Here is a 12,850-nt window from a genome sequence, read left to right on the forward strand (position 1 = left end):
CCTGTATCAACCAGAACATGAGAAAAAGTCGTCCCCTTACACTCTATCGAAACATGAAAAGCCTTGTTGTGGTTTCTCCCCTCAGGAGGAAGATCACGATCGGTAAACCCCAAGCCATTTCCAACTGAAATATTATTGGCCACCGCCTCTAACTGATTCACAGATATTTCCTGGGGTACATAGGCACCATTTTGAATTCTCAAAAGAGCATCTCTATGAACCTCCGAACACATCAGCAATTGCAAGATGGAAATCTTTGATTGGGTCTGACCCAACTGCTCGGCAACTTTGTAATCGGATTTCTTGATGATTCTAAACAACTCCTCCACATCCTTGGAAGATACATCACTACCAGGTGCCCCATTCTAAACCGGAGAGTTCTGATCATCAGTCACCACTTGTTTACCTTTGGCCTTAGCCAAAGCATCTGCATTGTTTTGTACAAGCTGAGGAGAGAACACCCTACCACTGCGAGTGATCCTACCAGTACCGACAAAATTATCAGTGTTTGCAACTGCGACGTCCACAAATTTGACTTTCAACTCATCCTCTTTCTTTGTGCCATAGTAGTACACATCTGAGCCATAGTGCCAAGGAATGGCCTTCTCACTCTCATATGGAATCGGCCCAGGAACAGTGATCATTAATGCTGCTGGTTGCTCTGCATAAGGAATGACGACAGGTATCTGAACAGGCACCTGAATACTGATAGGAGCCACAGGTTCTTATGGAATGTCAATTACCACCACCTCGTCATTTGCAACCCTCACGTTTCTCCTTTTTCTATAGAATTGGAGAGGACCTTCATCCATCAATCTCTGAACCATACTCTTCAAATAAAAACAGCCCTCAGGTTGATTCTTGCAATTCTCACAATCGACACCACAGCCCGGGAAGATGCCACTATTAACCAGATGTTTCTTCACAGACACAAGAGGGAAAGTCAAACAGCCCACATCAGATACAACACTTATCCCTTCATCCTTAATGGCATTCACACCTGCGTCTCCTCCGTGGGTAGGCATAGGATTGTTGACAATGTTTGGTGTCGGAGTGAATTGAATAACCTTTTGATCCAACAAATCTTGGACTTTGTTTTTCAATGCAATACACCTCTGTGTATCATGTCCAGCAGCACCAGAATGGAAAGCACACCGTGCATTCGCAATATAGTTCGGAGACTGACGATCTGGAGCATTCAGAGCGTCTCTCAAAGTGATCTTTCCAATGCTGAGCAAGTGCTGCAATAGCTGAGCATATGTCATAGGAATCGGATCAATCTTTCTATCCCTTCTCTGCCGATACTGGTTATTTTGATATTGAGGGCGCTGCCCCTGTTGTTGTTGTTGCTGCGGCATAGGAATAGTAACAACGTTAACCTGAGAATTGCTTCTTCCTTGGCCACTTTTCCCATACACAGCATCCGTGTTTCCTTCTTTCTTTTTGGTATAACCCTCTGATTGTTTCTTTCCACCAGTAGAACTAGCTGTTAGAACAAGATTTGTTCTTATCAATTATCTTAGTTTTGATGATAACAATAATATGAATTTTGCTTAAGATAATATGGTACTCTAATCCAATGCAATTTCCCTTTCAGGAAATATATATAAAGAGTACGCATAATTCAGCGCTCAGAAGATGTGTCTCAAATGGTTCAGCATGCAACATCAGAACATGGTCTGGCAAGACATCAGAAGATGGTCGAAGCAGAATCAGAACATGGGTCTATGGAAGCATCAGAAGAACATGAGATCAGAAGCACTGAAGATCAGAAGATGGTATCACGCTCAGAAGCACTTCAAGGTCAGAAGATCAGAAGATGCTGTGCACCAAGCTGTTTGACTCTGATGATATTCAAACGTCGTATTTACAAACATCAGATCAGAAGGAAGTACACGTGGCAGACTACGCTGACTGACAAAAGGAACGTTAAAGCTACTAAAGGCTACGTCAGTAGACACAGCGTGAACAAGGCTCGAGGTAGTTGACAAAAGCGTATAACATTAAATGCAAAGCTGTACGGAACACGCAAAGCATTAAATGCATTCAACGGTCATCTTCTCAACGCCTATAAATATGAAGTTCTGATGAGAAGCAAGGTTAACGATTTCGCACCAATACAATTCAAATTCACTTGCTGAAACTCTGTTCAAATCAAAACTCAGAATCTTCATCTTCATCAAAGCTCACTACATTGCTGTTGTAATATCTTAGTGAGATTAAGCTTAAATTGTAAGAGAAATATCACAGTTGTGATTATTGCTTTTAAGAAGCATTTGTAAACTCTTGAATTGATTACATTAAGTTGTAAGGAACTAGAGTGATCAGTTGATCAGTATACTCTAGGAAGTCTTAGCAGTTAGCTGAGCAGGAAGTCTTGGCAGTTGGCTGAGCAGGAAGTCTTGGCAGTTGGCTGAGCAGAAAGTCTTAGGAGTGAACTAAGCCTAGAGTGATCGTGTTGATCAGTAGACTCTAGAAAAGTCTTAGGAGTGAACTAAGCAGTTGTTCCTGGAGTGATCAGGTTGTGATCAGAAGACTCTGGAAGACTTAGTTGCGGCTAAGTGGAAAACCATTGTAATCCGTGCGATTAGTGGATTAAATCCTCAGTTGAGGTAAATCATCTCTGCAGGGGTGGACTGGAGTAGCTTCGTTAACAGCGAACCAGGATAAAAATAATTGTGCATTTTATTTTTATCGCTCAAGATTTTAAGTCACACTTATTCAATCCCCCCCTTTCTAAGTGTTTTTCTATCCTTCAATTGGCATCAGAGCGCCGGTTCTAAGGTGCAAGCACTTAACCGTGTTTAGAAAAGATTCAGGAAGAGAAAAACGCTTCATTTAAAAGATGGTTGATGAAAGTGAAAGGACTATACCTACACCTGCATCTACATCTGGCTCTGCTGAGCAATACAACGGTAACAATGGTTATACTAGACCGCCGGTATTTGATGGTGAAAACTTTGAATACTGGAAAGATAAACTGGAGAGTTACTTTCTGGGTCTAGATGGTGATCTATGGGATCTTCTGATGGATGGTTACAAACATCCAGTAAATGCCAGAGGCGTGAAGCTGTCAAGGCAAGAAATGAATGATGACCAAAAGAAGCTTTTCAGGAATCATCATAAATGTAGAACTGTTTTGCTGAATGCTATCTCTCATGCTGAGTATGAGAAGATATCTAACAGGGAAACGGCCTATGACATATATGAGTCCTTGAAAATGACTCATGAAGGAAATGCTCAAGTCAAGGAGACAAAAGCTCTTGCCTTAATCCAGAAGTATGAAGCCTTCAAGATGGAGGATGATGAAGACATTGAAAAGATGTTTTCGAGATTTCAAACTCTGACTGCTGGATTGAGAGTTCTTGACAAAGGATACACCAAGGCGGATCATGTAAAGAAGATCATCAGAAGCTTACCCAGAAGATGGGGTCCGATGGTGACTGCATTCAAGATTGCGAAGAATCTGAATGAAGTTTCTCTGGAAGAGCTTATCAGTGCCTTGAGAAGCCATGAGATTGAGCTGGACGCAAATGAGCCTCAAAAGAAAGGTAAGTCTATTGCATTAAAATCTAATATCAAGAAATGCACTAACGCTTTTCAGGCTAGAGAAGAAGATCCTGAAGAATCAGAATCTGAAGAAGAAGATGAACTGTCCATGATTTCCAGAAGGCTAAACCAACTCTGGAAGACCAAGCAAAGGAAGTTCAGAGGCTTCAGAAGTTCAAGGAAATTTGAACGTGGAGAATCTTCTGATGAAAGAAGATTTGACAAGAAGAAGGTCATGTGCTATGAATGCAATGAGCCTGGACACTACAAGAATGAATGTCCAAATCTTCAGAAGGAAAGTCCCAAGAAAAAGTTTCATAAGAAGAAAGGTCTTATGGCAACCTGGGATGAGTCAGAAGATGATTCAGAAGATGAGCAGGCCAACTGTGCGCTGATGGCGACAGAAGATGACGGATCAGAATCTACATCAGAATCAGATTCTGAAGAGGTATTTTCTGAACTTACTAGAGATGAGTTAGTTTCCGGTCTAACTGAACTTCTGGAACTCAAGTCTCAGATCAGTCTCAAATACAAAAAGCTGAAAAAGCAATTTGAATTTGAAACAAAGAAGCTTGAGTTGGAGAATTCTGAATTAAAAGAAAAACTTTTAAAACTATCCAATAATGTTGGATCTCCTTCTGATTCAGAAAAATCCATTCCTAGTCTGAACCATATTCTGAAAGAATATGATTTAAGTTTCAGAAAGTTCTTATCTAGAAGTATTGGCAGAAGTCAGCTAGCTTCTATGATATATGCTGTGTCTGGAAACAAAAGAGTTGGCATTGGTTATGAGGGTGAAACCCCATACAAACTTGAACCTGTTGATGAAATGAAAATTACATACAAGCCATTGTATGATCAGTTCAAGTATGGCCACTCACATGATATTAGGCACACCTCACATGCACAAAGTTTTCACATTACACACACTAAGAAGCATGTGACACAACCTAGGAAATATCATGAAACTCACATTAAGAATTATCATGCTGTTCCTTCTATTGCTTACAATGTTAAACCCAAGTTCAATCAGAACTTGAGAAAATCTAACAAGAAAGGACCCAAAAAGATGTGGGTACCTAAGGATAAGATTATTCCTATTGCAGATATCCTTGGCTGCAAGAAGGACAAAGCACAACATGTCATGGTACCTGGACTCTGGATGCTCGCGACACATGACAGGAAGAAGGTCTATGTTCCAAGACCTGGTGCTTAAGTCTGGAGGAGAAGTCAAGTTCGGAGGAGATCAGAAGGGCAAGATAATTGGCTCTGGAACTATAAAATCTGGTAACTCTCCTTCCATCTCTAATGTACTTCTTGTAGAAGGATTAACACATAACCTTTTATCTATCAGTCAATTAAGTGACAATGGTTATGATATAATCTTTAATCAAGAGTCTTGCAAGGCTGTAAATCAGAAGGATGGCTCAATCCTATTTACAGGCAAGAGGAAGAACAACATTTATAAGACAGATCTGCAAGATCTTATGAGTCAGAAGGTGACTTGTCTTATGTCTGTTTCTGAAGAGCAGTGGGTCTGGCACAGGAGGTTAGGTCATGCTAGTTTGAGAAAGATCTCTCAGATTAACAAACTGAATCTTGTCAGAGGACTCCCTAATCTGAAATTCCAATCAGATGCTCTTTGTGAAGCATGTCAGAAGGGCAAGTTCTCCAAACCTGCATTCAAGTCTAAGAATGTTGTTTCTACCTCAAGGCCATTAGAACTCTTGCACATTGATCTGTTTGGACCAGTCAAAACAGCATCTGTCAGAGGAAAGAAATATGGATTGGTCATCGTAGATGATTATAGCCGCTGGACATGGGTAAAATTCTTGAAACACAAGGATGAGTCTCATTCAGTGTTCTTTGATTTCTGCATTCAGATTCAATCTGAAAAAGAGTGTAAAATCATAAAGGTCAGAAGTGATCATGGTGGTGAATTTGAGAACAAATCCTTTGAAGAATTCTTCAAAGAAAATGGTATTGCCCATGATTTCTCTTGTCCTAGAACTCCACAGCAAAATGGGGTTGTAGAACGAAAGAATAGGACTCTTCAAGAAATGGCCAGAACCATGATCAATGAAACCAATATGGCTAAGCATTTCTGGGCAGAAGCAATAAACACTGCATGTTATATTCAGAATAGAATCTCTATCAGACCTATTCTAAATAAGACTCCCTATGAATTGTGGAAGAATAGAAAGCCCAACATTTCATATTTCCATCCTTTTGGATGTGTATGCTTTATTCTGAACACTAAAGATCATCTTGGTAAGTTTGATTCCAAAGCTCAAAAGTGTTTCCTTCTTGGATACTCTGAACGCTCAAAAGGCTACAGGGTATACAATACTGAAACATTGGTTGTAGAAGAATCAATCAATATCAGGTTTGATGATAAGCTTGGTTCTGAAAAACCAAAGCAAGTTGATAATTTTGCAGGTTGTGATATTGACATATCAGAAGTTGCTGAGCCAAGAAGCAACGCATCAGAAGCAGAGCTCCTCAGAAGCAAAGAATCTGAAGATCAAGTAACAGCTTCTCTGGAGGATCTAAGTATTTCTGAAGAACCATCTGTCAGAAGATCATCCAGACTCATCTCTGGTCATTCAGAAGATGTCATTCTTGGAAAGAAGGATGATCCAATCAGAACAAGAGCATTCCTTAGGAACAATGCAGACTGTCAATTAGGTCTTGTATCTTTGATCGAGCCAACTTCTGTTGATCATGCTCTAGAAGATCCAGACTGGATAATTGCTATGCAAGAAGAACTAAATCAGTTTACAAGGAATGATGTTTGGGATCTTGTTCCTAGACCAGATGGATTCAACATAATTGGTACAAAATGGGTCTTCAGAAACAAGCTTAGTGAGAAAGGTGAAGTGGTAAGGAACAAAGCCAGACTGGTGGCTCAGGGTTATAGTCAGCAAGAAGGGATTGACTACACAGAAACCTTTGCACCAGTAGCCAGGTTAGAGTCTATTCGTCTATTAATTTCTTTTGCCACTCAACATAACATCACTCTCTATCAGATGGATGTTAAGAGTGCCTTCTTAAATGGTTATATAGATGAAGAAGTTTATGTCCATCAACCTCCTGGTTTTGAAGACTCTATGTCTCCTAATCATGTTTTTAAACTTAAGAAATCATTGTATGGATTGAAACAGGCTCCCAGAGCTTGGTATGAACGCTTAAGTTCTTTCCTTCTAGATAATGGTTTCACTAGAGGAAAGTGGACACTACTCTCTTTTGTAAAACCTTTGAAAAGGATATCTTAATTTGTCAAATATATGTAGATGATATTATTTTTGGAACATCTAATGCTACACTTGGAAAGGAGTTTGCTAAGTCTATGCAGGCTGAGTTTGAAATGAGCATGATGGGAGAACTCAAGTATTTCCTTGGAATACAAATAAATCAAACATCAGAAGGAACGTATGTTCACCAAACCAAGTATGTGAAGGAACTTCTGAAGAAGTTCAATCTTCTAGACTGCAAAGAAGCCAAAACTCCTATGCATCCAACATGCATCCTAGGTAAGGATGAGGTAAGTAAGAAGGTAGATCAGAAGCTATACAGAGGTATGATTGGATCTCTTCTATATCTGACTGCTTCTAGACCTGACATTCTGTTCAGTGTTTGTTTGTGTGCTAGATTCCAATCGGATCCTAGAGAATCTCATTTAACTGCTGTTAAGAGGATTCTAAGGTATCTGAAAGGTACTACTAATGTTGGTTTAGTTTACAGAAAATCTAAAGAATACAACTTAGTAGGATTCTGCGATGCTGATTATGCTGGAGACAGAATTGAAAGAAAAAGTACTTCAGGAAGTTGCCAATTTCTTGGAAGTCACTTAATCTCCTGGTACAGCAAGAAGCAAGCAACCATTGCTCTATCAACCACAGAAGCAGAATATGTCGCAGCTGCTGGTTGTAGTACACAGATGCTCTGGATGAAAAGTCAGTTAGAAGATTATCAGATATTTGAGAGTAACATTCCTATATTCTGTGATAATACTTCTGCTATATGTTTATCTAAGAATCCTATTCTTCATTCAAAAGCTAAGCATATTGAGATAAAACATCATTTCATAAGGGACTATGTTCAGAAGGGTGTTATTTCTTTAAACTTTGTTGATACAGACCATCAATGGGCTGATATCTTTACAAAACCCCTAGCTGAAGATAGGTTTAAGTTCATTCTGAAGAACATCAGTATGGATTTATGCCCAGAATGAGAAGATGAGAATTTCTCATATATGAGTATCTTCTGAAATGAATGTGGAATATTTTTTTAAACAGAAGTTCTGATTGAATTCTTTTAGAAATTATGATTCGGTTATTACTAACGTTTCATTGTCTAAGTTGATTCAGAACCTCTTTTAAAGCAAAACAGCTGTTACGCTTTATCTCGGGATGGTAAACCTGTCGTTACTATTCATGGATAAGCGCGCGTGCAGTTGAAGGGACGCCGACCATAGGTAACTGTGCTAGTCACCTCATTCGTCTTTATTATCTCTCCTCACGTCACGTAACATTAAATGCTTTTCATCATTCGTTTCATTTTATTTTTCTTTAAATACTCTTCAAAATGGTTTTCGGTTTCCTATCTCCTTGTTTCCTTCTTAAAGATTGTCTCTCCCTCTCTTCCTTATCAAACCCTACCTGTTAATTTTTTTTTGCAAACTCATCATGAATTCTTCTTCAAAACCAGCAAATAATGAGAATGATAGAAACAACAAACGAAAAGCTGTTGAAACATCACCTTCCAAACCCAAAAAGATCAAAATCACCTATGATCCTCTCAAGGTGAATCCTTTCGAAGCAATGCTGTCTGGAAATTATTCTAGACGTGTGTTTCATCCTCCTGGTGAAAGCCCTCCATCATCTCCATCTTCTTCCTCATCTCTCGACCTTCAAGACTCAGCTTCCTCTGATTTTTCCTCTCCCTTAATCTCTTCTGAAGACATCTCTTCATCTTCACCCGCTGAGGATGTTGTCTCTGGAAAAGGTGGTGGAAGATCTGCTGCAGGACCAAGTCTCCCTGATCCCTCGCCTGAAAGCCCTAGAAGCAGTCAATGAGGCGTTTCACTCCTTCATGGCATGCTGGCACAGACGTGGTCTTAGCTAGGGTCCTAGGATCTGGTCTCTGTAGTTTTATTTTTCTTTGTTGCACATCTTTTGTGATCCTTTTTTGATTTATCAATGAAAAAGTTTCCTTGTGTTTTACATTCCAGTAAATGTTTTCTCTTTTGTCGTTTTTTTACATCTGAATTTTTTTTTAAAATATTCTTTTTGATGTTATGACAAAAAGGGGGAGAAAGATAAATGATAAATGATTTGATTATATCTATCAGTTGCTGGGTAAAGGCTCCCACACATTCACTAACAAGAACTGCAAGTTCTATATGGTTTAAGTGTTTTTGCAGGTACAAAGAAGTGAAGTGAATCTTCAAAGCAAACACTAGAAGCAAAACCATTGAAACTGAAGCAAGCTGAGTGCTATCAAGCTTCAGAGATCAGAAGCAAGAAAGAAGAATGAATCAGAAGCACTGATAATAGAATTTGAATATCATTGTCTATCCTGTTCTGACAAAATTCTATTTGCCCTGATACACATAATGTTATGGCTCTGATACATTATTTGCTCTGATACATGTTTTTAGCCTAAAATGCTCTGATACATTTGGCTCTGATACATATCATGTATTTGAATATACATTTTATGTTCTAACTCGTTCATGCTGACTTTTGTCGTTTAGTTTTTGTTCTGTAACATTTCAGGATGTAGAGATGCTCAAATGATGCTCTGGTACATTCAACAATGTTCTGATACAAATCTAGCATGAAGTGATGTTGGTAGACATTCAAAGTTCTGAAGCTATCCGAGGGAAGCAGAAATCAGAAGATGTGAATGTTCTAAAAGATCCAGAAATTCAAGTTCTGAAGCTGTCCTGAATGGAAGCAGAAGTCAGAAGCTGTGAATGTTCTGAAGATCAAAGAAATTCAAGTTCTGAAGCTGTCCTGAATGGAAGCAGAAGTCAGAAGCTGTGAATGTTCTGAAGATCAAAGAAATTCAAGTTCTGAAGCTGTCCAATGGAAGCAGAAGTCAGAAGCTATGAATTCTCTGAAGACAGAAGCTCATATGATCGTCTCTACCGAAATAATCAGGGAAGTCTTTTATTAAAGTTCTTCGAGTATTTATTTCAGGGGGAGATTATTTATCTCAGGGGGAGATTGTTAATCTCAGGGGGAGACATATTCATATGCTTATGCTATAGCTGTGTAATTTGTCTTTTGCCGTCTACTCTTTCTGATCGCAAATTCATATCATTTATATATGTTTTTGTCATCATCAAAAAGGGGGAGATTGTTAGAACAAGATTTGTTCTTATCAATTATCTTAGTTTTGATGATAACAATAATATGAATTTTGCTTAAGATAATATGGTACTCTAATCCAATGCAATTTCCCTTTCAGGAAATATATATAAAGAGTACGCATAATTCAGCGCTCAGAAGATGTGTCTCAAATGGTTCAGCATGCAACATCAGAACATGGTCTGGCAAGACATCAGAAGATGGTCGAAGCAGAATCAGAACATGGGTCTATGGAAGCATCAGAAGAACATGAGATCAGAAGCACTGAAGATCAGAAGATGGTATCACGCTCAGAAGCACTTCAAGGTCAGAAGATCAGAAGATGCTGTGCACCAAGCTGTTTGACTCTGATGATATTCAAACGTCGTATTTACAAACATCATATCAGAAGGAAGTACACGTGGCAGACTACGCTGACTGACAAAAGGAACGTTAAAGCTACTAAAGGCTACGTCAGTAGACACAGCGTGAACAAGGCTCGAGGTAGTTGACAAAAGCGTATAACATTAAATGCAAAGCTGTACGGAACACGCAAAGCATTAAATGCATTCAACGGTCATCTTCTCAACGCCTATAAATATGAAGTTCTGATGAGAAGCAAGGTTAACGATTTCGCACCAATACAATTCAAATTCACTTGCTGAAACTCTGTTCAAATCAAAACTCAGAATCTTCATCTTCATCAAAGCTCACTACATTGCTGTTGTAATATCTTAGTGAGATTAAGCTTAAATTGTAAGAGAAATATCACAGTTGTGATTATTGCTTTTAAGAAGCATTTGTAAACTCTTGAATTGATTACATTAAGTTGTAAGGAACTAGAGTGATCAGTTGATCAGTATACTCTAGGAAGTCTTAGCAGTTAGCTGAGCAGGAAGTCTTGGCAGTTGGCTGAGCAGGAAGTCTTGGCAGTTGGCTGAGCAGAAAGTCTTAGGAGTGAACTAAGCCTAGAGTGATCGTGTTGATCAGTAGACTCTAGAAAAGTCTTAGGAGTGAACTAAGCAGTTGTTCCTGGAGTGATCAGGTTGTGATCAGAAGACTCTGGAAGACTTAGTTGCGGCTAAGTGGAAAACCATTGTAATCCGTGCGATTAGTGGATTAAATCCTCAGTTGAGGTAAATCATCTCTGCGGGGGTGGACTGGAGTAGCTTCGTTAACAGCGAACCAGGATAAAAATAATTGTGCATTTTATTTTTATCGCTCAAGATTTTAAGTCACACTTATTCAATCCCCCCCTTTCTAAGTGTTTTTCTATCCTTCACTAGCGACGCCACCTAACTGTATCTTTCCCATCTTCAAGCCCATCTCGACACGTTCACCACATCTAACCATCTCAGCAAAACTTGCAAAAGTACTACAAGCCAAATAGTAATGTCCCGACAGAGTGCTTGTGAACATATCAATCATCTCGCGCTCAGTCATTGGCGGCTGAACTCTCGCAGCTAACTCACGCCATTTCTGAGCGTATTCCTTGAAAGATTCTTTGGACCCTTGAACCAAACTCTGCAGCTGAGTCCTATTGGGTGCCATGTCAACAATGTACTGATAGTGCTTAATAAAAGCCTCGACAAGATCTCTCCATGAATGGATGTGAGCACGCTCGAGTTGCATGTACCATTCCAAGGAAGCTCCAGCCAAGCTATCCTGGAAGAAGTGCATCAAGAAACCTTCCTCCTCTGAGTAAACCGACATCTTGCAGTAATAAGCCTTAACATGAGTCAAGGGACAGGTAACTCCGTTGTACTTGTCAAAGGTAGGAACTTTGAACTTTGGCGAAATCCTCATGTTTGGCACCAAACCTAGATCATTAATATCCATGCCCAACACCCGTTTGCCTTCAACAGCCCTCAAACGCTCCTCGATCAGACGATACCTTTCAACTTCCTCCTGCGCACCCTCAGCGCTATGCCTAGACAACTGATCAACATTCTCGAAGTTGAAATCCTGATTACCACGGTTCTGATTATCTCTCCTCCCCAATAGACGAGACGAAGGTGGTGGTGGGAAGCCCTGATTCTGGTTGAAAGGATTATAAGCCACATAGTGAGGATGCTTGAACTCATTCTCATCATGATGATCGTCAATACGGCCCGACACATCGTCAAACAAACCATACTGATGTCCTTCATTTTCAGTCCTCCTGGAATTCTCGACGAGAACTCGCAAATCCTCTTGACCCCTGGTGACGTTAGCCAACGCCTCCATAAACCGTGCCTTATGTGCATTCATCTATTCGGTTAACTAAGTTCGCATCTCAGCCATTTGCTCCTGTATCTGCTCCATCTGTCTTCGCTGATTGCTTCGAGTTGGATATGAATGATTTGCCATCTTAGAACACCTTTTGATAACAAAACAGCGAGACATAAGATATAAGACCTGCAAAACCTGCAAATGTATGACATGTATGACATGTGAATGGTATGTATGAAATGTTTGTCAGTTTTTCAGGTATCCAAGAGTTCATCCCACTTTCAGATAGGACAGAGAAACCCTGATACAGAATATAATCGAACAATTATACACATACGAGAATACTTCAGCAAACAGAGCATATTTCATTCAACATAACTGCAAATTTGAATTCGTACAAACAAAACACATAACCGTGTCACAAAATGCTCATAAGGCATACAAAATAAATCCAGCATATCAAAATGCGACCCCATCCAACAATCCTCGATATGGGCGACAAATATCAAAATAAACAGCAAATCAACTCCATGGACCAAATGAATCCACTCCATAGCAGCACTAGGATCGTCTGATAATAGAATGAGCTCCTCCATCTCCTCTCCGTTGGGCTCGGAGTCTTGTTAATTCTTTCTCAAGTCGAGCAGACTTGGCCTTCTCTTCCGCTAGCTATTTATCTGAATCCCGCTTCTGCCTCTTGAGACTATTCTCTGATCTCTGTAATTGTAGACACT

The 12,850-nt window shown here is 39.6% G+C and overlaps 1 protein-coding gene across 1 annotated transcript; it reads right to left on the reverse strand.

The window, feature by feature from the left end:
• Positions 1–365: 365 nt before the first annotated feature.
• Positions 366–12,155, reverse strand: LOC131613547 (uncharacterized). Its single transcript, XM_058885206.1, has 3 exons — positions 11,189–12,155; positions 744–1,486; positions 366–698 (listed from the first exon to the last, which is right to left on the reverse strand). Exons 1-3 carry the CDS (start codon positions 12,153–12,155, stop codon positions 366–368), a joined length of 2,043 nt encoding a protein of 680 aa, XP_058741189.1.
• Positions 12,156–12,850: the final 695 nt, after the last annotated feature.

Source organism: Vicia villosa, linkage group LG6, assembly GCF_029867415.1.
Source record: "Vicia villosa cultivar HV-30 ecotype Madison, WI linkage group LG6, Vvil1.0, whole genome shotgun sequence".
Classification (NCBI taxonomy): domain Eukaryota; kingdom Viridiplantae; phylum Streptophyta; class Magnoliopsida; order Fabales; family Fabaceae; genus Vicia; species Vicia villosa.